We start from the raw sequence: 26586 nt of genomic DNA, 5'->3' as shown, positions 1-26586 counted from the left end.
GTAACTGTGTTCCTCTGGCCTTGGTGAGTACAGTAACACTTTTTGTACCTTTATGTTTTACATGTTTTATTGTTTTTATCTACAGTATTTTGATGTTGCAATTATTTTGTCACAGAGCTTAGTACAGTGTATTATTCTATCACAAAGCTAAGTACAGGAACACATCCCCCTTTATTACAATAATTTATATGGGAAAAATTTTTTGATCAACAATAGTCCACCTAACAAAAGCGTTTTACTGGAACCTAACCTTTTTTTCAGTGGGGACTTACTGTAAAGAGGGAGAAGAACCTAAAGTTATTTTTTTTTATTGTTTTTATGGAAATTCTTTTGTATTATTCCACGTAATATATTCTTAAATTGTAAAAAAAACTTGAAACATCTTGCCCCCGGAGCCCTGACACACCTATGGATATTCGTGTAGTGGTTTTATGGGAATTTGACATGAAATAAGCTTATTTTCACACTCGACCCCAGCTGAATTATTATATTGTATTAAATTCTGGTCATCTGTTTACATAGAAAACAGCTGACCAGCCAGCAAAAAAGCTGTTTATATAATATTAAACTAATTTTGTATAATATCTATGTGTTACTATACTGTACTGTATTTCTTGATGTACATTTTCTCAGTTTTTCAGAAAATTATTTATCGACACTGTGTGTGAAACATTATGAGACCACGGATGATAGATATTGGGACGTGCATTTACTTTGGTGTACAGTATCGATCATCATGAGTAATGCAGTGTGTATTTATTTCAGCATAATTAATATGGTGTTGCATTACCAAATGTAGTGGGATCAGTATGCCACAGAGCCACTCTTCTGGGACCTCTTGAGTTGCATATAGCATTTTGGAAGTCATTGGACCCATCCTGGTACAGGGAGATACTTTTTTGAGATACTGTACTGTATTATGTATGATATTTAGTGTTTAATAAAGTCTTGTGTTACTAGCCTATATTTCATATACCAAATCCTCTTCTGAAACCCCCTTCAACTATTCAAATATACTGTAATACAGGTAAACCTCGAGATACTATATCCAGAGATGCTATATTCTGCTTTAATGATGGTTATAAATTAAAGCCATCTCGCTATATACTATCAAAACAATTCGCTTTAATGATATCTATCGAACAGTCATTGATATCCATTAGTTGGATTTTTTCTCTCGTGCAAACTATGGGTTGTTTATACTCAAATTAATTGCCATCTTACAGAGATTCCAACATTGCAAGTTATATTTTTCTACATCAAGTCAGTGATATTTTATAAGGAAACAATATTTAACCCTATGCATGACGCATCTATACCTTCACTTTTAAGCCTACCCATGCACCGCCACATGGCCAACCTGCGCACTACAGCCCTGTGTAAGGTTCTTTGTCTATCGCAACCCCGCCATCACACGGCTCCACAATTATCGGCCAGCATCATATATTGTACTTATCATCGGTGTTTTGTTTTTCTAATATAGTGAGAGGACAACATTTAGATAGAAATCTGTAATGGTAACTGTGAAGTGATATTTTCTGTGTTTTTGTGACTAAAAGGTGTGTCAACTCTTTTGTTTGGAAAATGTGAGCAGTGTCAGCTGCTATAATTTTTTTGTTATTGTTTGCTCTGTTTTTGTGACAAGTGCTTTTGCTCTGTTTTTGTGACTGTGAAGTGAGCAGTGTAACTTTGAAAATGTATGGGAAGGCCAAGTCAACCAAAACAACCATGTCTCTGAGGTTGTGTAGGAGTTACAGTGACGTATCCACGCCATCTGCAAGACTCCCCTTAGCCTCGAAGGGGACATGTGATGTTGACCAGGCGCATTCTTCAGGATTTGGTGAGTGCTGTGTAATTGTTTTGTACTGACAGTTGAATTGTAGGAATTGTTTTGTCGGTGATATATGTGTTTGGGGGACTGGCTGGGAACGTATCCCATTGAACCCCATGTTATAATGCTCCCTATTTGCGATAATTCACCTAGTATTGGGCTTTTCAGGAACCAAACCCCATCGTATCTTGAGGTTTACCTGTACTGTAATACATTGCTCTAATGTGACTTATAAATAAAAAATATATATGAAACTATAAAATAAGAAAAATAAAGAGTGGAAAGGAATTATGTGTAGTCAAGTACATAGCTGAGGCAGTTGATGGTGGAATGACTCGGCAAAAGTACCCCCTCTCCACCATAATTCCAATACTTAGAGGATCTTTTGATGCTAGGTTAATAAAACACTGCCATAAAATATTAAATTCTAATTAAAAACATCTAACCAGCCATCCAGGGAAGGAGTTCTTTAGGTAATATAGAACTACTTTTTGTACAATATCTATGTGCCTGGGTGGATCCAGGATCTCATGTGACCGACTTCCGGGCTGAGAATTTTGAGCGTTTGGTGTGTTAAGGAAGGGAACTTTGTGATGGTCTTTATTATTTCTCTATTATCTGGTCATCTGTTTTCCTTTTTTTAAAAATACAGAAGGTTACTATTTGATCTAAAAATCATTAATTTTAATTGATGAATGTGATGCTTAATTAAATGTAGAAATATTGTGTCTATATTTATTTATTTATGTAATGCTTGTGCGACAAGTAAAAAACCCATAACTATATCAAACACTAATAATGTTTTTTTATCAGAAAGAAGAACCATCACTTCACCATTTACAGTGTTTACATATACTGTATGTTTTATAGTTTGTCTTTAAAATATAAGTACAGTAAACCCTCAACAACTCGGCACATATGGGGATTTGGCCTTGCCGAGTTATCCCAAATTCTGACTTGTCCGAAGATTAAATATGACTCGTGAAACATTATGAGAGCCCCCTACCACAAGGCTGAGCACACCAAAAATTTAGCCCTTCGGCATATGTTTTCACCAAATTTCACGGCACAGCTTTTGTCTTTCATTGTACATGTAATTACTGAATGTAAAAAAGTAACTTACCAGCATTGCAGTCGAAGATTGAAACATCATAGTAGGTGACACGATGCATAGTAGGTGAACAGAGGTATGGTAGGTGACACAGAGGCATGGTAAGTGACACAGAGGCATGGTAGGTGATGCTGGTGGCCAGATATGCCAAGATTTTCCCAGCTAATTTTATATATCTCGGCATTTCTTGATTTATACTATAATACACTCCGAGACCATATCCATGCTGAGTTATATGAAATTCCGAGTTATCAAATGCCGAGTTATCGAGGGTTTACTGTAAATTAAACATGATGGTCAGGATTCGCATCTACAGTATATTAACTGCAGCAGACATTTTAAATTATAGCAAGTTACTGATTTATGCCGTAGATGCGTTCCCAAATACTGTAGTGCAAAATTACGGAGGTTATTTAGACAATATACTGTATTCCCAGGGCACATTTTTGGTCACCCCAATCTGAACCTTTTCAGTGAACTTCATACAGCGGAGCCTCTCCTTAGCATGAACAAGAGCAAACTACTAAGTTAGAGAGATGAATGGCATGTTAAAGTACTGTACTGTGCAGGTTCAAAATAAATGAATCTTTCAGTCATTCTAACCTAATATTTTCACTTGATTTCATCAGTAGAGCCTCTTATTATTCATGAGCTATTGAAAACTACTAACTTTGTTTTATAATAGTACTGTATAGTAAAGTTCTGTACTGGGTAGAAATATATCATCATGAGTGAATAAACATTTATTAAACAAATAATAATAAAAATATCACTAAATGGTGAATAACCTTAATAGTGGTGGTCTTCCCAGTTGACTGAAGCCGCGACATCACTCGCGACTGCCATGCCATGGAAATGCCAGAATTAATCTCTCTACTTTTCTTTAATAAGCATTACTGAAATTATTAAAAGAAAAAGATTCACAGACTTAAACTAACCAAGTACTGTATATATATCCAAAGGCACATCACTTTCCTCTGTGACATCACTGCCAAGGTCACTCTCCTCCGCCTTACCAGGTGTTGTCTCATCCCCAGCTTGTTTTTCTCCAGACTCCATACTCCTGAATTTTCATGTATAAACAGATGTAAAGATGGAACTTCTTGGGTACAATCCCCACAGAACTGTCTGCAGGATGTTTTCCATGCATGGTGATTTTAATTTAATTTTTTTAATGATACTCAAAAATAATCGACAGAGCAGCACTAGTTCTTGTTGTCACCAAGGCATGATACTGAATTTTGGCAGGCTAGGAACGTGTGATTGAGACGGGCGGGCTACCCTACCTCCTCACTGCCACACTGGTGCACACGAGATTCAAAATGACTCTATCAGACTTCAGGGACTTATATCAAATATGGTTCCTTAATAATAAAACTACTTTACTGTATATCAAAATGCACTTTTTGGCTTGATGTCAATCAGCTAATGCCTGTATTGTATAGTACCGTATAATGAATTTATTAATTTTTTATTACCTTCAGCGAATTGTCGAAGGCTGGAATAATTGGTGATGATCTCGTCCAGGAATGAAAAATTTCCGAGTATTGAGACAAATTTTCTCTGCCCTGGAAAAAATTGCACATTCGCGGAATTTTACTGGCACTGGAGGATGATTTCCGAGAGTCTAAACTACGCATCTAACTCGAACAGACAAAGAGCTGTATTTATTTATGCAAACAACACTGTACATCTACAGTACAGTGAACCCTCACTTTACGTGGTTAATTCAACCCACGGCGGTCCGCGTAAAGTGAACAACATAACATATGGGATTAATTGAAATAGAGACTGGGCCGACCCCCAAACTCCACTTTTTTAGACAATACCTACGTTGTAGTAAAAATGACTTCTTAATCTTATGATGGTATGCACACACAATTAATAATTAAGAGAAATATCAATAATATTAGGTTTTTTAACACTTACATTAGTAGAAAAGATGGCTGGGCACACCGGGATGGGGGGTTGGTGCTGAGGCAGAGGGCAGATTATTGGCCCTCACCTGTATCACTTGTATCAATTGTATCACTATCCACCACAGAGGCTTGCAGGGCCTCTTTGTCAAACCCCTCAAAGTCCATATAAGTCCATATCCTCACTATAATTATCACTATCACTGACTTGGGCCGGCTGTGGTGGGTGGCGGGTGAAGAACTCGGTAATGTTTTGATGACTGGGCGACCTTGTGCGCACCCTGCTCGCGCCACTCTCCGCGTAAAGGGGTACACGCACCACGGAATGTGAGCATTCCGGTTTCGGCAGGGTACCACGTAAACGTGGAAACGCGGAATGTGGGACCGCATAAAGCGAGGGTTGACTGTATATTGTAAATAAACAAAATATACAACTGTACTCACCATTAGAATTCTAAAGTAGACATACACTGTCCACTCTGCTATGTATAGTACTTTCACACTTAATGCATGCTCAATACAATATATTTAACTTCACTTTTTGCATCCTAAAACTGCTTTAACACTGTATTCTTGGCTGCTTGTGTCCTGGTACAGCAATGTACAGTATGTACTGCACAACACAAATTGTATGCAAAAACAGCAGCGAGCAAGGGAGCAACCTTGTACAATTGCAGCAGAATATGAACTAAGCATGAGAGCATACAACCTAGGTTACCAAACCTAACAAGTATAGCTCTCATTGCATGCCTGATACATGGGGCATGATGCAATCTCTTGGAACTCCAGGAAAATTCATTCCCATGCCCAGAATGGAGACATTTTCTCAGAAATTTTCCAGAAATTGCACACTATTTCATCCTCGGAAACTCGTTCCCATGCCTGGAATGGAGAGAGTTTTCCCGGAATTTCCTGGAAGGCTTAAGATTTATTCCGGCTATTGGAGAGTTTTGGAGACCGGAGATTCTGGTTAATGGGGAGATTACTGTAGAGTACTCAAATTGTCCAGGAGTACTGTATATGTATAACTGAGAACATATTGACATACGAATAATGAATTTTTGGTGGTAAAAACTGTTACAATGGTTCCTTGTATAAGACGGGGGTTAGGACCCCCCAACACCCCGTGTACTCCGTGTACTAAGAAACCATGTTTAATAAATAAAAGACCTTATTTAAAAATAGGTGTGGTCTCTGAACCCTGCAACAGCTGGGCATACTGCCACCATAAACAATTCTATGGTTAATTTAAACATTAATATAAGCATTCAACATTTATTAAATGAACTACACTCACATTTAAGAGGCCTGCAGCTCCTGCACACATAACTTAGAGCTGAGGGTATGGTTGGCTGCTGGTTATTCATCATCACTGGACTTCATGGGGATTGTTGATTAATTTATTGTGGTAATTGCATCCCTGGCGACGCAATAGCTTAGGTCTTATGTCGCTGAATTAGAATAAAGACTTAAGAGACTAAATTCAAATAATGCAAGGTAAAAACATAAGTAACAAATAACATAGAACTTTTGTAAAAAAAAAAAAATTAAATGTTAATAGATAAAACTCAAAGCTTGTGTAGAAAGCCGGCTTCCTCCACGAAGGAGAGGACGTCCCCTCCTACACTACCCATTCCCCTCCCTCAACACCAAAGAAAGAACAATAAGACCTGCCCCCCCCCGGCATTGGGAGAAGTGCTTGCTATGAAAATCTCTGAGAGACTGAGGCACTCCACCAGGAGGTCTCGAACAGTCAATGGGGAGGGGTCGCCCTCTCCATTAACAAACCATGAGTCAGTCGTATATGGCCAATATGGACGTGGGCCAAAGCAGTGTCCCTGCGGCACGACAGTCCTTGATAACCCCAGGCACCCAATGCAGAATAGATGTGGCGGAGCTTGTTTGCTTGGACAACACTCGACGCAGCTTGCGAAATCTAAACTGGCACACCGCGTAACTATAAGTAATTATGACTATTAATCAAGGTATATTGCCATTCAAAATGCCATGTAAAGACAAAAACACGTTAAAAAAAGTAGTGTTAAGCAAGGAACTAGTGTATACTGTACGTATAAGTGAGTGCAGTGTACATGTAACAAGGATCCCTGTATATTGTGTTTGTATCTCCATCATTTCTCATATTAACTTGAACTTACACTATTTTATTTAACTGTTACATACACATTGTTTATATTAATCTATCAAACTTTTTTCTATTGGCAAGAGAGTATATAAGCACTGGTCTAAATATAACAGTTTTAGTATATTTTGGGTATCTTTCAGGTTGTGATGGCACCGTACTTCACCACTGGCGACTGTATTCAAGTAGTACGAGAAAGTGAAGCTGCAGACATCATTGCAGCCATTTCTGGTTTGATACGTTTCTTTAAGAAAAAACTTTGGGAATTACCTTCGTCACATGCCATTCAGGCATATGGCATATTACTTGCATGTTTGGAACACCATTACCGCAATCAAGCTGCTCTTGAAGGAGTATCCAGAGTTAGACTTAAGGTATGTTGCTGTCCTTATCTTTTAAAATACAGGTGCTCCTCTACTTACGAACGAATTAAGCCCTCACAAAACATGTAGCTATGGGTATGCTTTCTTTATTTGAGTGCCTCATCATAGGAGTCCGTTTTCTCTCACTTCAGGACGCCTGAGTCCTCCGTTTTCTCTCAATCTTAGAGTGCACCAGAGACTTCGTTATTCCTTAGTAATGACACAGAATTTGAAATTGCAACCCTAATTGCAACTGGGGTTGCAATTGTTGAGGCAACTAGATATGTCTGATAACAGCAAAAGTGTTATTGTCAATTTGTTGGTGAAAGATTTTATCCTCAATAGATGTAGGTTAACATTACCTGTAGGCAAATGCTTACTAAAGCCTAAGGAAGAAAGGATATTCCTTTAAACATATAATATCTGGCCAGTATGGGGAGGATCATTGTGTTTTCGTCTGGGGGTCGTGGAGTGGTGGTCCAGCAGGCGTTACTAAAAATAGTAAAGTTTCTGGTGCACTCTAAGATTAAGAGAGAAAACTGAGGACTCTGACGTCCTGATGTGAGAGAAAACGGACTCGTATGACGGGGGACCAAATAAAAAAAGCATAGCTACATGTTTTGTGGACTACAGTATTAAGCGTACCCTTTTCATCACTTTTTAATAAACCTAGCCATGCCTATGTGTGTTTATGATATTTACCATAACATTATATATATATATTTAGTGGGTCTAAATGGTCGTAAAATGGGAAACTTGGGGTTGGGTCTTGGGTAAATGAACCAATTAGAATAAATCCCATAGGTTCTGTACTTTCGTTATCAGCGGGGTCCCAATTAGGCGCGATAACCAAAGGATGACTGTACTGTACTGTATATACTTGTGACACTGGCCAGTTGCTTCTGGTGTTATGGTACAGGGGTACCAAGTGACAGCACTAGGATCCCGCTTCCTCTATCAAGGAATAAACAATTAAAATTTAAATTGAAAAAAAAACATTCAAATAAATTACTATCTTACAAGAATCCCTCCAATGTAAGTTATATTCACCCAGGTCGTTTGGGTGGAAAATTATGAGAAGAGCTTAGTCACTCTTAAGTAATGATAAATAAACACGCAGGCAGGCCTTCAGTGCCAACTGTCATATCTTATCTCAAATAAATAAACAAACAAACGCCAGACATTCTGTCACCTCACCCCCCCCCCACCAGCCTCGTGTTCCAAGATAAAAGATTGGTGATTTCTTTATGTTTATTTATATAATATCTCAGACTAAAGTTAGGATAATATAATTTGCATTGCTGAAATCCTTGCAAGACAGAGATTAATTTGAATATAAGCGTCATATATTTTGCTCAAGATATGAAAAATGTAGTACATTAGTGTATAATACTGTAGTACATTTTATAAAAAAAAATTCTACTGTATTTTTGGGTACATTTACATAAATTTCTTCATTTATTTTCATACATTTACATGCACACACCATACTAAAAGAAACGTAAAAGAAATACTGTAAATGACTTTAGTGCAAAGCTGGAGTGCACATGTACTAATTTGATTACGGTACTAAAATTGTTATGTCCAGTGCAAATTACAACATGTTTATATTCAAATAAATCAGTATCTTACAAGAATCTCATCTATGTTAATTGTATTCTCCTAGGTCATATCACTGTCATTTTAAGATGAGAGTAGATTAGTAGGACTGTTAAATAAACACACAGAGACCTTCGCCTCAAACTTATCACCTCAACCCCACCAACCCCCACCAACCCCTCGCTGGGTGGCGTGGCTGGCTACGTCCCCCTCCCCCCCAGCCAGGCTTTTAGGCTTACAGTTTTTATCTTATATAATATCTCAGACTAATGTTAGGAGATTATAATTTGCATTGCTGGAATCCTTGCAAGACAGCCAATAATTTGAATATAAACATCATATATTTTGCTCGACATAAAAATTGTTGTACATTAGTGTACAGTAGTGTAGTACATTTTATAAAAAGGTTTTTCAACTGTATTTTTGGGTAGATTTACATAGATTTCTTAGTGCAAAGCTGGAGTGCACATGTACTAATTTGATTACGGTACTAAAATTGTTTTGTCTAGTGCAAATTATAGCATGTTTATATTCAAATTAATCAGTATGTTACAAGAATCCCAGCTATGTTAATTATATTCACCCAGGTCATTTCACTGGCTTTTTATAAGAGAGAAGCTTAGTCACCTAAGAACTGATAAATATACATGCGTTAGACCTGGGCCTGTGCCAACTGTCAAACGTACTACCTCCCCTCCCCCCACGCCCCCTCGCTCGCTCCCACCCTCTCCCCCATCTGCTTGGCGTTGCTGGAATCCTTGTAAAACAGTGAATAATTTTAATGTAAACGTCATGTATTTTGCATAAGAGATAAAAATTAATCACCTGTATCACATTACAGTAGTGATTTAACAGTAAGAGTGTATATGTACGTCTATAGTATTCCACATACACATAAGTATAAATAAAAAGTTTATGTGATGATCGGACAACGTCCATTTCGTTTAACGTCATGTAAAAATAGTTTATGTTCAAGAGAGTCTCAAGCAAGATGTTACCTCTACTGACCAAAGATACAAACTCACGCCTGCTTGGTGAGTTGAGTGGCTGTTTGGCGCACTAAAAACTAGTTTCCTGTACTTCAATTATGTTAAATAATTGTTAAAATTGCTAAAAAATTTAATATAAAACTTGGAAAATTATTGAATTGACTGTTTTTATGAAGGTAATTCGTTAGCCGAAATTTTGTTAACCAAGGCGTTCGTTAACCGGGGGACCACTGTATTCACTTACTCAGTAGGTAAAAAATAAAATAATAAACGGCTGCAGCTACACAACCCTTGCTGCTGTGCAGTTTGTTTACTAATGGCAGTGGTGCGGCAACGCCATCTATTGAGGAATTGTGAAAGGTTGTCTGCTAGTCTCAAAGCGCAGGAATTTTTGTTTCTTCACACTTGAGTGTCTAGAACTTTGTTCTTCACTACCAGGCCTTCACTGGTGTCACAAGCCATTTTCATTCCTGCAAATTATCTTAATTGTTTGTGGCGCTAGCAGCACCATTAGTTCCTTCCTGCCCACGCACTGAGACAGCCAGAACTTTATCTCTTGGTGATCTCGTGCTCAGACGCTCATTTCGCGCCCTTGATATGGCAAGTGTTGAACTAGTAGGAGGTGGGGGTCAACCTGGTGTGAATGGAAACCCTCCTAAGCGCCCCGAACTGCCAAAGGCAAGAAGGGAGTACAGAGTTGGCAAGAAACATGCAAAATATAGTTTGGCTGACAAGGCAAAATTTTTTTTTTTTTTTTAATAAACTTTTTCTGTGTTGTTTTTAGTTTTTATTAACTTTATTTGTGTTATTTTCGTTGCTTTATTACAGGTACTAATTCGCCAAAAAAGTAGGGTAAATAAGGCAAAATTTAGCCAAACATCGAAAGTATCAGACTCAAATTAATTTTCTCCACAGGAAGTTGTATTTAAATTTGGACGATTTGAATTTCGCGAGGTTTTTACAGTCTAAGTAAGTGTCCAAATATGAGAGCCTACTGTATGTATTTTACAAAGACCACCTGTGGTTCGGAAAATTTATAGTCTGACACCGGTCAGGTCCAAAGGGTGCCAGATTAGGGAGGTTCAACCTCAAATTAATCACTATCTTACAAGGATTCCAGCAATGTAACTTATATTCTGCTAAGTCTAGTCAGCTACATTTTATAAGATAAAAACTTTAAGCCTAAACTGCCTTCACCCCAGCTCGGAGGGAGGGGAGGGGAGGGGAGGGGGAGTTTTTTTTTTTTTGGTGTTGACAGCTGTCAGGGAGGGGAGATAACAAAGTGTGTAGTTATCAAGCAGAAGGAGTTTTAGCTACCGTATTTCTCGGCCTATAAGCTGACCGGACGTTTAAGGTGACCCCCGAATATTTAGCTGAAATATTAGTTCTAGGCTGATGTGTGTATAAGCCGACCCCCAAACTCGACTCATTATAAGCATTACCCTTATGAGCGGTTTGACTTTCGATACTGCACCGACTCACTTTCATAGTCAACCTCTTATCTCATTATGAGCATTACCGTTACGAGCAGTTTGACATTCGATACTGGACTGACTCACCTTCAAAGTCGACCTCTTATCTGTTTACCACATTCTCTCCACTTGGCATTTTCCATATCTATGAGGTTGTTGTCTTTAAACTTTATGGTAAAATGGCCCCCCGCAAAACGAATGAAATACGACTCATCGTTCAAGTTAAAAGTTGTAAGATTTGCAAAGGCATCAAACAACTCTGCAGCTGCAAGAGAATTCTGCGTTAGCGAGAAGCAGGTTCGAGAGTGGAAGAAGGCTGAAGAAAAGTTAATAGACATCCCCAGAACAAAATGTGCCCTGAGAAGAGGTAAACAACAGTGGCCAGAACTGGAGAAGTTATTCGAGTCGGTCAACAAGAACCAGGAATGCCATATGTATTGACGCAATGAAGCTGGCCAAGTCAAATCCAGACACTGGTAAAGACTTCAAGGCAACAAGAGGGTGGTGTAGTCGTTTTATGAATAGAAAAGGATGAGTGTTAAGACAGAAAACTAAAATCGCACAGAAGTTACCCCGTGACCTGGAGAGCAAAATCACATGTTTTCAATGGTACTTTATTCAAATACGGCACAACCACAATTTCCCTCTAACCTGTTTCGGGAATATGGACGAAACTCCTATGAACTTTGATATGATCAGCAATCGAACGGTGGAAGCAAAAGGCTCGAAAACTATTTTGGTGAAGACGACTGGACATGAAAAAGCACGCTTCACAGTGGTTTTGAGTTGTATGGCAGATGGAACAAAGTTGAAACCCATGATTATCTTTAAGTGGAAAACGATGACAAAAGTTAAGTTCCCAGCGAAGGTGTATGTGCACGTGCATGAAAATGGTTGGATGGACGAAGGAGTTAGGCTGTGGTTAGAACGCATTTGGAGTAGGAGGCCAGGTGGATTGAGGAAGGAGCGTAGTTGGCTAGTGTGGGATATGTTCCGGTCTCACTTGACTGAGCCAGTGAAAAAATGCTTGAAAAAAAAAACACACTGCAGTAATACCTGGTGGATTAACATCTGTTGTTCAGCCTCTTGATGTATGCCTTAATAAGCATTTCAAGGACCGAGTTAGAGATAGATGTAACAAGTGGAGAAAACATTCACAAAAGTAAGAAATATGCGAGCTGCGCCACTTGAGTTGCTGTGTGAATTTGTGATAGATTCTTGGAATGCCATAAAAAAACAGAAACAGTAGTAAAATCATTCAAAAAATTTTGCATATCCAATTCTCTGGATGGTGAGGTGGATGATGTGGTGTGGGAAGATGACAATGAAGTCAAAGCCGCAGCCGAGTCGGAGGACTGGGATTCACCGGAAGGAACCACTAGCTCGGAGGAAGATTTTGATGGATTCTAATCCATTTCAATCCTACATTTTTACTGGTGTCTTTTTTTTTTATCCATGTCTTAAATGAAGAATTTGTATTTCAACACTTTCTTTTACACTAATGTCCTTGGGGTGAATCACAGCTGATCAAGCCACCACGCCAGTAATAGAGAGTTGTAAACAATAGTCGTGTCATGTCGCTGTTGTAGTATTTCTATTATTTTAGTATTTTAGGCCATTTCAGTTCATGTCTTTATAATAACAAAGTTGTATTTCAAAGTTGTTTTATATATGGGTTCTCAGAAAGAGAATAACAACAGATTGGGCAATCACATTGAAGTTTGTCAGTAGTAAATAGTGTCTCGCTGCTATGCACCAGAATTTTTTAAGTTTCATGATCTAAATCTGCTGCTTAAGCCGACCCCATAATTTTGGGAAATTTTCGGGGCCTTACAACCTCGGCTTATGCGCCGAGAAATACGGTATTCCCTTATAAAATGTCACTGAATTGACTTGGTAGTATATAGTTAATTACTAAAATTTTTATGTCTAGTGCAAACTATGGGATGTCTGTACTCAAATTAATCACTGTCTTACAAGAATTCCAGCAATGTAAGTTATATTCTGTCAATACAGTGACATTTTATAAGCAAAAAATTTCCCGTTTGCTGTCATTGCCTAACCTCACTCCCTCCCCCTCCCTCCCCTTCTTCTCCTCCTCCCAGCCAGAGTGAAGGTAGTTTTAGGCTTAACACTTTTATCTTATAAAATGTCAAAGACTAAACTTAGCAGAGTATAACTTACACTGCTGGAATCATTGCAAGATTAAAAATAATTTGAGTATACACATAACATAGTTTGCACAGGAGATAAAATTTTTTATTGTTTTGTGTAATACATTTGAGTAAAAAGTGAGTACAGTCATATGTTGCTTAAAATTATGGCATTTTGACAGGAAAACATCTGTGTAACTAACCCCAGTGGTCAGGATAATATGTACTGTATTTTTGCTGTTTTTATATCAATATTTATCGTTTTTATACATTTAATACATTCGCTGGAATATTTGGACAATCAGCTTTTTCGGACAGGTGGTCCCCCTTTTAGTCTGGATATTCGAGGGTTCACTGTATAGCAAAAACACTTAAGCATCATGTACACTGTGGAAGCTTAGCAAAGACTGGGGAGAAAACGCTTGGGGACGCTGTGACGCTCCGCGAAAGAGTGTAGCGCGCCAAAATAAGAGAGGGTGGCGCGCCATACAAAGTAGTCCATGTTGGGTGACAACGTTATAACGAATCGGTCGGGTCGTAAAACAACATTGTCGGAATCATGGGTATCTAAAGAGTAGCAACGTCATAACGAAACAACATTGTCTGGGACGACGTTAAGCGAGGACTTACTGTATCTATTCCTCACATTTACTGGTACTGCATATATTACTTTAAGAAAACTGTGGCTACAGGAAGAAAATCCACAGATTTGTTTTTTCCTGAATATTCCCGGCCATAAAATACACTAATCACTTCTATTTGAAGCCAGTGGGTGACACAGAGGAATTGGTGATTGTAAGATCAGCCACCAGCTGCCAAGAGGGTTAGGCATGATGGGCCATCTGCATGTAGAGTAATGAGAACCACTCAGTGGAGGGCTTCAGCTAAAAAACTTTCATATCAATAACTGTTGTGTCATCCTACACATTTAGATTATTATAGGATTCATTCTCTTTTATAGTGTGTATTGTATAACTTTTCTTGGAAATATTTAGATTTACGTTCATTATTTTACAGATCTTTGATATGATATTTGAGATGAGAGCCAATGCCAAGTATCAATTAGGTTTTCCAAGGACTCTCGAAAAAGCTGCAGAAGAGGAGGAAGATTCAGTTTCATCGTTAATTCCACCATATTCTCCATACATAGTTGTAGATCATAAGCATGGACAACGGCTCTATGAGGCACAAAGAGAGAGAGAGCAACAACATATGGATTTGTTCTCGCCCTTAGGTAAGTTTGCTTCTTGTCTATACAAAGAGCATTTGCAAATGAGATGGCATGGATGAGGATTGCTGTATCTCCTCTTTTGCCTTGATTACATAAGAACATAAGAATGGAGGAAACTGCAGCGGGCCTATTGGCCCATACTGGGCAGTCCCGTTTACACCCAACCCCTATTGCTCATATGAGCATCCAACCTATGTTTGAAGCAATTCAGCGTATTCGAGTTAATGATGATATTTGGTAACTTGTTCCATTCATCCACTACTCTGTTTCCAAACCAGTGTTTACCTATTTCACGCCTAAATCTAAATTTGTCTAATTTAAAACCATTGTTACGAGTTCGCTCCTGGTTGGATAGTTTGAGTACCTTTGTAATGTCCCCTTTGTTTAGCCCTGCCTTCCACTTATGCCTTCCATTAATGCAAAGGCTGTTTTGGGGATTTGGACAGTAGACTACCCCCTAACTGGTTGCTGAGGGTTGATCTTTCATGTGTCCATTCATCCCCATCATAATTGTCTCTTTCCAAATGGTGGATTGGAAGTAAAGGTTGCCCTCCAGTGGCATAAAGTCTTAAAACAATATTGTTTACCTAACCATTACAAACATCTCACCAGTTACAGCTGCCATTCTTAATTTCAGAATCAATTCATCATTTTGGATTCACTCTCAAGCTTCATACCTTAGAGAGTATGGCAAATGTCTTCCTCTGGGCTATGTATATTCATATTGAGCTGAGAAATGTGATACAATCTGTGAGGTAGTAATTGCAGTTCATGACAGTTTTAGGTGTTATTAAAGTATTACTGACATTTCTTCTTATTACTATACATCATTTTGTAAGGTTCAATTACATCTAACAGTTGTTCCAAGTCCTCATCAGCATTTCAGCAGGTGGACTCATGAAAGCACCAAGATCTATGACTGCAGGTAAGACATGATCCCAACCCTAAGGTAACCAAACAAGAGGCTGCAAGAGACCTTGCAGCAGGGAGAGCTGCCATCAGTTAATTACAACCAGCCCATGCAAGTTTGGAAAATGATTGTAAATCAGTGATGAAGAAGTTCAATAATTTAAATCTATTCAAAAGATGGTACTTCTAAAGTTTATTTTAAATGATATTTGCAGTTCTTAATTGACATTACTGGGCTGAATACTGAATGCATAGCATCAAAGATTGGCCTCTAGTTTTTTATGGTGCATGTCAATCAGTACCATACTTCCAAAAAGGATCTGGGTTATCAACAAATTATTGTGTTAAGTTATTTAAAATATGGAAAAATGGCATAGAGGCTTTGAAAAGTATATACGGATATTTTTATTTTACTTTATCACTCTGTGTCTCCTGCTTGGGGTGTACTACAGTATGCTATTTAGCAGATGGAGCTCTCTTTTGTACCATCTCCCAATTTATTCTGGCTTCCATTAATAAGTATACCTTACCTCAGGATGGCCATTAACCCAATACAGTACTGTAACTGTGACATTTAGGAAATCGAGGTTCCCCTATATAACACAAAAGTATGACATGAAATTAAAAAAAATATCTTATGAAATTGTAGATATAAAATTTAGAAACCATAAAAACTATATAAAAGCTTTGAACTCATCTTGGGTGGTGAGTTTATGAATCTATGAAGTGAGGCAGCATAACTCAACTACTGAGCCCTGGTTGTTGGTGTGGTACAAGAGGTTGTTGGTGTGGTGGTTCAGTGGTGGGTTTTTGTGGTGCAAAGTGGGAGGTAAGGTGGTGTGGGTGAGGGGCCACTGAGGACAGGAGGAAGGGAGAGGAGGGTGATGAGGAATAAATAATTTCAAATCATTGCAAGATGATGGCAGCAAGTTGATTTGAGGTTCCACCAGCCTTGTGACTCATTCGAGTCTAGAGTGTCTACTAGTCATCGACTTTCCATTCTTAGTATGATTTTTGGTGCACAGCTTTAAATTCAATTGCCAATCGCCTAAGACAATGAAGGCCGAATTTTGATAAATGAGCCGAAGACGATGATAACAGTTAAAGGGTTTAGTTTATATAGTGGATTGACTGTGAAACCCCATTTTATAATCCATGCCAAACTAAACGAAACAATTACCTTCCCCCCTCCCAAGGTTATATTGCAAAAAGACTGACTTTAAAGGTTAGGTTGTATACTGGAATTCCAGATTATGACTGACAAATAAGGAATGAGATGCACACTGCTGATGTGGTACAGGTTGTACCTCTCTAGTCCGGCAACCTCGGGACCTGACCGGTGCCGGACCATGGAAATTCACCCTTTTCCTGGATAGATAGTGACTTGTGCTTATGCCTGGAAGCACTAGCACCACTTTCTCTGCATCATGGTCTCTTTGAAGACATATTGAAGGGTTAAATGTCGTATAGTAGCTTCTCAAATTTCGCGAGTTTTTAATTCTTAACGTATTTTATTGGAACACACAAAAAAATAAATAAATACAAATTTTGACGGCGGAAACTTGAATTTCGACGGGTTTGAACGGCCCGCCAACGTGCAGACGACGTGCATAATCGTGTAAACAGTGTCATTTCTCTTATGTACAAAAGATTCATTATTGTTTATTACTGAATGTCTTTTTTATTGAATTAATGTTTATGTGTGCAAAATGAGCAATACAATTCATTAATAATACGTAGAATATTAAAACACACGAGGAAATGACACAGCATTGTATTCGTTGATTACAAAACCAGTGACTGACTGGTTCTACATATAAAACTGAAGAAAATAAGACCTTGGTTGTAGCTGTAGTAAAATTAATATGGTTGTTTTAAGTAATGTTATTTATGTTAATAAATGGAACAATAGAAGTAGCTAATGATAATGGTAAAGAAAAAAGAGAGATCGCATATGTAAGTGCGCATGCCCACACGTGAAAACATATCATCATTACTTTACATAAGAATATGAAAGCAACACTTATATATTGTTCATATATATTTTAATTAATGTTTCTGAATTTGGTTTTATGGAATTAATGTACGTGTGTGCAAAATTAACAATACAATTTATTAATAATACGTGGAATATTAGAGGAGACGAGACGGCTGCTGGCATTGTTTATGTTAAAGCTTACGAAACCAGTGACTGATTGGTTCTACATATAAAACTGAAGAAAATAAGACCCTGAGTTTAGCTGTAGTAAAATTAATGTAAAAAAATGAATATTGTTGCTTGAAGTACCTGTAATGTTATTTAATGTTAATAAATGGAACAATATAAGTAGCTAACCATTAATGGTAAAAAAAAAAGTGAGACTGCTCGTATGTAAGTGCGCACATGTGAAAATATATCGTCATTACTCTACATAAGAATATGAAAGCAACACTTATTTATTGCTCATATATATTGAAGGGTTAAATGTTGTACTCTGTATAGACAAGCAGAGAGAGAGAGCAGCCGAACTGCCGGATGTAAACAAACCTTAATTTCCCGCGGCTTTTTTTTTTTTAAGGGGATTAGCCCACCCGGGAATAGGTCACTGACCCACATTAGGGCCTGAGGGGCAAAAATTTAATACTCCTGTAATAATAATAATAATTCAGATAAGTAAAAAAAAAAAAAGAAAAAAAAGCTGCCTATCTACCTATTGAACAAACTAAAATCGTTCCGGACCACGGGAGTTTCCGGACCACAGAATGCCGGACTAGAGAGGTACAACCTGTACTGGGTAAGGGGGAGGGGGATATATTTTCTTTAGACTGTCTTCATGTCTTAATTTTAATTTTACAATTTGATAAATCGGTTTTAAGTGAAGTTGATTATTCTTACTTATTGTTTAGTGTAAGCAAATTATTGAACTCTTTGTACTGTATATAGATAGATGTGATTGATCCATAATGACAAGTGGATTTGGTGGGTGTGAGCGAAAAACAGGTTTGAGCTACGTTTTGGGCTACTCAGAACTCATCTATGTAGCCCGAAACATTAGAAAAATAGAAAGTTAGCTCAACCCTGTGTTTCACAACCACCCATCAAATCCACTTATATACAGTAGATAGATACAAGTTCTATACTTTTTTCAAATTTGTTGACTATAGATAAGTTTTATTGAGTGTAGATATTGTAATTTATGGTGTTTATGATGCCCAGTATCCAAAATTATTTACAGTCATCTGCTGTTTTCAGGAAGCATGAATGATACATCTAGGGAAGAGGAAGAAGGAATTGTGACGGAGGGCATAGTACTGCCAACAGTGTTACCACCAACCTCACAGGTTGAAGTCACCCATCTCTCACTAACTCAAGCAGCAATGATTGTTATTGTTGCAATGAAGAAAGAGAAAGGTTTGTCATGCTGTATTGTTACCAAAAACTATTGTTACTTTTCTTTCTTTTAAGATTTGAATACTTGGACGAAATGCTTTGATATATTTTCCATTGCATCACCATATATGCCTGTTCCCCATATCATTAATAACTGGAGAAAGTGTAGGAGAGGGAGTCATCCCTTTGTGAACTACTAGATACTTGAATTACTGGTCATTTTGAAATTCAGGCAGTTTGCTCCATGAAAGTGTTCCCAGATAATTTGTTTCATATACTGTAGTAGATAATGGGGTATAACAGTACATGTAAAACATGGGCAGTTAAAGAAGGATGGCATAAGTAGACTTTAGAGTGAGCAGAAATGAGAATGGTGAAGTGGATGAGTAAAGTGACACTGAGAGACTAAGCCCTGTTCAAAGCTAAGAGGGTGGCTGGGTATTGATAACAATAGCAAAGTTTTGCGTAGAGACAGGCTGAGATGATTGGGTTTGTGGAGAAACTGGATAAGATGGATTGGGTCAAGATGTTCATGAGCCTAAATGTGGAGGGGAGGAGAACCAGGGGCAGGCCAAGAATGACATGGAGAGAAGTTGTGAAAAATAACATTAAGACTTAGGTACCTGAAAAGAGAGACTGCAAAAGACCATGCAGCATGGAGAGCTGCCATCAGAAAAGTGCAGCTAACCCATGCAAGTGTGAAAAATTACTGTAAAATGAGGTTGAGGATGATGATGTATTTGACTATACCGTCCGTTCCAAAAGTAGTGAACTACAGTAACACTGCTCACAAAACCACATACTATATCTATCCCATGCATAATGATACTTTTGAGGGGAAATGTACATAATATCAAGCATTCACCTGGTGATGATGAATGATAGAAGAAGGAATGACACAGAAAATGGTTGATGTTTAGGAAGGTTGAATGAGTTTTTTGAGATTTGAATAAATTGTATTTGTTGATTGAAGAGAAATTAGGTGGAAGAAACTTGTTTTAAATGTTTCTGTCTAAGGAACAAAGGATAATACATGTTTCTATGGTATAGGTTCATAGGTTAATGCAGTATGCATGACATACAGAGGCTGAGCATTTCATTGAGGGTTCACCCGTCTGTGAGGTACAACAGTAACCTGTTCGGCAGAACAATAAATGAAGCAAATGTAAAATAAAAAGAGGGAAGAGATAATACACTCAGAGTAAGAGGACATGAAGAGTGCATGTGAATGAGCTGTTATCAATGAGTCTGATAACTGGCCTGGAGGTCACATAAGATTTTTAAATTAGAATCTCAGGCCTGATCTGCAATTCGGACATTTTAAGGAACTGTTGGATGTTTAGATAAACTCACTCTTCTGGAACCATTTTGGTAATGGTAGTGAAGTAGGACCATCATACAAGGTCAGGTGCCAGACAGGTAATTATGCAGACCACTTGTATAAGTCTTACAGAAAATGAATAGATACAGGGGGGTCATCATTATATGTCAGGGATTTTTTCCAGAGGAAAGTAACTTATAGTAAAATGTTTTTTAATGAGGAATTTTTCCCCGGGAGAACATGTACATTAATAATACCCTTTGAAAGTGTAACAAATCAGCTTACCATGGGGTCATTAAAACAAACATTTCTGAGGTAGTAGGTAGCTACCAAACAGGGAGATTCTACTGCCTGGGAAGATATTGGAAGCATAATGTATTGTCTAATGGTAGACCCTGCTGCCATATGACATCACGAAAATTGTGACCAAGTCCCACGTTTCTGATCCGACTTTCCTCCTCATTTACACACAATTACAGGGTCTCAATTGTTTCTCTTACTATTGACAACACAACATACATATATTGTTTCTCAGTTTTGATCTTTTTTATTTTTTTTATTTTTTCATAGTTTAATATTATTATTATCACTATTATTTTATTTTATAAATTGTATTTTTTTTATTTTATAATAGATTTTGTTATTATTATTAATATTATTGTTATTATTATTATTATTATTATTATTATTATTATTATTGTTATTATTATTATTATTATTATTATTATTATTATTATTATTATTATTATTATTATTATTACAGTGAAACCTCGCTTTACGCGGTCAATTGAACCCATGGAGGCCCGCGTAAAGCAGGAAATGCATAAAGTGAACAACAGAACATATGGGATTAATTGAAATAGAGACTGGGCCAACCCCCAAACTCTACTTTTTCCCGACACAATACGTACGTTTTAGTGAAAATAACATCTTAACTTCATGATGGTATGCACACACATAATATAGAAGAGAACAATCAATAAGAAATAATATACTGTTGGTTAGGTTAGAAAAAATCAAGGTTAGGTTTAACACTTACGTTAGTCGAAGAGATGGGTTGGCGTATGGGAATGGAGGCTGGTTCCGAGGCAGAGGGCAGGCTACTGGCCCTCAGGTGATTCATCATCACTGTCATCCACTCTTATCAGGGCATCCCTGACAAATCCCTCAAAGTCACCATCACTGTCTCTGTCACTATCACTGGTTTGGGATGGCTGTGGTAGGTTGCGGGCGAAGAACTCGGTAATGCCTTGTTGACGGCTGGTGTTGATGTTGTCGTGATACACCTTGATGTAGGGCTCCATAGTCTGCAACAGCTGGGTAGTGAAGACTTCATACCGGTTATCGTCAGGGTCGTCGGAAAGGAGGAGCTTCAGTTTCTCTACACACTCGATGGCACCCCTTACATTACCATGCGATAACTTGCGTTCTTCTTGGGATGACGCACCACCTGCCTCTTCTCTGACGTCATCATCTTCTAACATCTCGTCGGCAGTCACATTAGGATCCCTTATCACCTCCATAATGTCGTCGTTGGTGGTCTCGGAGAAGCCTTTAGCTTTAACACTCTGCGCAGCTTCTCTGGCAAAATCCACTGCTACTGCAACAGTCTGAACCTCACCAGTCACAGATTGACTCTGCCTCCCACGTGGGATACCTTGTGACACATGTCTCCATACGTGACGAACCGTTGTTACAGACAGCTGATCCCATGCCTCCACCAAGAAGTCCACAGCTTTCTTGACGTTGAATTTTCTCCAAAAATGTTTCACAAGTACTTCTTGCTCTGCCAACTGTTGTTCCTCGTCCTCTTCACTCTTGCTATCGGCGTCACCCAGGTTACGCAACTCATCCTTGGTGTTGGTATAGTCGTTCAGGAGCTTAAACTTCTTTGCAGAGAATGCAGCTTTCACACTGCAGATTAATTCTTGGTCCATGGGCTGGATTAATGACGTAGTGTTGGGAGGAAGGAAGACCACTTTTACGTTGGGGTGACAATCCAACAGTAGGGGCGAGTGTCCTGGTGCGTTGTCAAGCAGCAACAAAATCTTGAATGGAACATTCTGTTGCTCACAGAATTTCTTCACGTTGGGAACGAAACAGTCATCAAACCAGGAGAGGGACAGAGTAGAGAACATCCACGCCTTACGTGCGGTCAGCCAGTGGACATTTAGCTTGGTCATGTCCATGTTCATGTTCTTGTAGGCGTACGGCTTGCGTGCTGTGTGGATCACCGATAACTTGAGCTTACAGGTACCGGAGGCATTGGTGGTAAACAGGACGGTGATGCGCTCCTTCTGCAACTTCCGGCCCCGACACTTGCTGGCAGTCTTGACAACGAAGGTCTTGGAAGGTAGCTTTTTCCAAAAAAGACCAGATTCGTCCATGTTAAACACCTGGTCGTAGGTGTACTGTCCTTCCTCCATAATCTCACGTAAAAACGGAGGAAAATCCCTAGCCGCAACATGGTCAGCACTCGCTTCTTCACCACCAATGTTAATGTTGGTGATCTTGTTCCTCTTCTTAAACCTCTGCAACCACCCAGAGGAAGCATTGAAGGGTTTGGGCTCTGCAATTCCCATCTTACGTGACACTGCTGCGAACAGTTCACGTGCGTACTCCTTAACTGAGAGCGTGTCCACCGCCATGTTCTGTCTTGCCTGACGAATCAAGTAGCTCACAAGTAATTTCTCCATCTTGAGAAGCACCTTGTTGTGGCAATACTTGATCATAGAAGCACCTGTAGACTTTGTGATGTTCATGTATTCTTTTATCTTGGCTGCATCCTTCTTGATTGTCCGGATCGTAGATTCGTTCACACCATGCTGGCGCGCCAAATCAACCTGTCTTGTTCCTTTCTCCAACTCTTGGATGATCTTGTATTTAATTTCGTAGCTTAGGGCACGTCTTATCTTCTTTGGCTTAGGGCGGCTGGGTCCAGGTAATGCAAGGTTTCTTTGTGGTGGTGGTCCGGTGGCAGCCATTCTTATGGAACAAGAGGTACCGATATACACGGTGTAGCCGGGAGGGGTTTAACTGACGCGGGTAGGTCAAGGGGCTTGAACGCTCCCGCGGCGGGGCACGTCATAGTACATTAAACCAATCACAGCTAGCGGGGGAGGGAGGTAAGGATGCTTGGCCCAATCACAGTCCGATACGTCATATGACGTCACTGATAACGCAACAAAGATATACACTGCCCAACCTACTCGCGTCGCTTACCCAACATGGTGGGAGAGATGGCGGGAGGTTTGAATCCAAAAATGGCGTGTTGCGAGATGACAGCCAGCCGCTCTCCGCCTAAAAAAGTACATGCACCGTATAAAGTGAACATTCCGGGTCTGGCAGGGTACCGCGTAAACGTGGAAACGCCTAAAGCGGGGTAATACTGTACATGTACATTGATATCCCCTTAGCTGGAACATTTGGTGCAGAGCACTTCCAGGGATGAGAGATTTCCGGCTTACCAGACGACTTTCTCAAACCCCCCAAAAATTCATTATCCCTGGAATCTTTTCCGGTTACTGGGAAAAGTTTCTGAGTCTCAACTAGACATCTTGCACAGATGGACACTAGCCCACTTACCCAGAATGTTTTTGAGTGCTGGGAATGTTTTCCTTGTGTCTAAGCTACCAGAGTCCATAAATGCTGTTCTAATTAAGTTAGAAACTCCATTTCTTTACTTTAATAATCTGGAGTAGTTGATCTAAAAGTTTGGTTAAATAAATATATATAAACATTTAAGAAATCTACTGTATATGATATGGGCATGAATGAATCTGTGTGTTACAGCAAAGACTGGTATTTTCCACTCCCATGGAGCTGTGGGGGATTAGTGGGTCTCATGTAACTGACGTGACCTGACCCAGTGTCAGGTGGAGGTTGGGTGGGGGATTAGTGGTCTCATATTATTGACCTTCAGATGGAATATCAGGTCACCCATTTTTGGGTGAGGGATTAGTGGGACTTAGAGAAAGTCATTACAAGTTCATGTACCTAAATTTGCTCTTGAAAATGTGAGAAGAAAATTTTAATTCTTACAGTTGTTATTATCAGTGGCAGTTGCTTTTTAAAATTAAAAGTATTGTATCCAAGTACCAGGTACAGTAGAACATTGATTTAAAGCTTTTCATTTAAGATTTTTTATTTAAAGTGACACCCACAATTCAGGACAATGTTTTAATGTAAAGCGAATCTTTCCTATTTTGCGCGAGTCAATCTGGTGCATCACATTTTAAAATTCACGCCTAATGTTTCTCTGGGTACACTACACTGTCCTAAGGGCAAAGCTGTACTGTACATTAATCAAAATAATGTACTAAATGATTACTAAAAAAAATTTCTAGTGCAAACTATAGCATGATTATATTCAAATTAATCACTATCTTATAAGAATTCCAGCAATATAAATTATATTCTCCCCGGTCACTTCTGTGACATTTTATAAACAAAAAACATAAACTCATTCTAAACGACATAAATAAACAAATATAATACTTCACTAGACCTTCGGCCTCAACTGTCAAACGTGTCACTGTCGCCTCCTCCCCCCATCCTCCCAGCCAGGGTTGGGTGGTTATAGGCTTTCAGGTTTTATCTTATATAATATCACAGACGAAAGTTAGAATATAATTTACATTGCTAGAATTCTTGCAAGACATCGAATAATTTGAATATAAACGCCATATATTTTGCACAAGAGATAAAAATTTTATTCCTTTGTAATAAAATTAATTAGAACATGTCAGTTAAAGTGACATTTTATAAGAGAAAAACTTAAAGACGCTATTAAGGACAGATAAATAAATAAGCACTAGACCTTGGCATCAATTGTCACACATATCACCCTCAAACCCCTCTTCCTAGCCAGGATTAAGTGGTTTTAGGCTTAAAGTTTTTATCTTATATAATATCACAGACTAAAATTAGGAGAATATAATTTGCATTGCTAGAATCCTTGCAAGGCAGCGAATAATTTGAATATTAACGTCATATATTTTGCACAAGAGATAAAAATTAATCACCTGTACGTATCACATTACATTAGTGATTTATGAGTTCTTGTGTATATGTACGTATATATATATATATAATATATATATATATATATATATATATATATATATATATATATATATATATATATATATATATATATATATATATATATATATATATATATATATATATATATATATATACACACACACACACACACACAGTTGTACCCCACTTAACGCGGTCAATAGAACCCAGAGGGTCCCGTGTTAAGTGTTAAGTGAAATCCGCTTTAAGTGAACAACAGAACATATGGGATTAATTCCAATAGAAACCGGCCCGACCCCCAAACTCCACTTTTTGAAGGCACATACCTATGTTGTAGTAAAAATAACATCTTAATTTTATGATGGTACATGCACACAATTAATACTTTAGAGAAATAGAGAAATACAGTCGCCAAGTTAATGTCCATTCAAATAATGGACTCAACTCCCTCCCCCTCTCACACTACACTGCTTGGGGGAAAACCACTAAATTTTAATAAATAATACCTCAAACTAAAGTTAGGATAATACAATTGACATTGCTGGATTCCTTGTAAGACCAGGAATATTTTTAATATAAATGTCATATATTTTGCACAAAAGATAACATAGTTACCTAGAGAAAATTTTTTATCTAAAATTTGTATGTTTAATGCAAAATATATGATGTTTATATTCAAAATGATCACCAAATTATAAGAATTCCAGCAATGTAAATTATATTCTGACCGGGTAATTTGTATGAATTTTATGAGCTAAAACAAATATCTTCAGTTAATAAAAAAAAAAATAATCTTCACGACACTATCTGTCAATCAAAGTACCCCACCTTGCCTCCCCTCCTCTTCCAACCGCGCGGTCAGTCCCAACCCTCCCCCCCACCCCCCACCAATCCTCCCTTCCAGGGTTTTTAACATTTAGTATTAAATAATACCTCAGATTAAAGTTAGGATAATATAATTGACATTGCTGGATTCCTTGTAAGACCAGGAATATTTTGAATATAAATGTCATATATTTTGCACAAAATATAACATAGTTAATTTGAGAAAAAATTTTATCTAAAATTTGTATGTCTAATGCAAAAATATGATGTTTATATTCAAAATGATCATCAAATTATAATCAAAATTATAT

General features: G+C 38.1%; 1 protein-coding gene across 5 annotated transcripts in view; it reads left to right on the top strand.

Annotated features, from left to right (window-relative positions):
• Positions 1–26586, top strand: part of LOC121871778 (tuberin-like) — a 286863-nt gene that overhangs the window by 99036 nt on the left and 161241 nt on the right. For all 5 annotated transcript variants that reach the window (XM_042374251.1, XM_042374253.1, XM_042374252.1 and 2 more), the window contains exons 11-13: positions 7142–7372; positions 14591–14807; positions 18946–19104. In XM_042374251.1, the coding sequence (XP_042230185.1) occupies positions 7142–7372; positions 14591–14807; positions 18946–19104 (607 nt within the window). The remainder of the gene's footprint in view (positions 1–7141; positions 7373–14590; positions 14808–18945; positions 19105–26586) is intronic.

Source organism: Homarus americanus, unplaced genomic scaffold, assembly GCF_018991925.1.
Source record: "Homarus americanus isolate GMGI-L3 unplaced genomic scaffold, GMGI_Hamer_2.0 scaffold39675, whole genome shotgun sequence".
NCBI classification, from domain to species: domain Eukaryota; kingdom Metazoa; phylum Arthropoda; class Malacostraca; order Decapoda; family Nephropidae; genus Homarus; species Homarus americanus.
The sequence above is the reverse complement of the archived record's forward strand: the minus strand, read 5'-3'. Positions and strand labels throughout refer to the sequence as shown.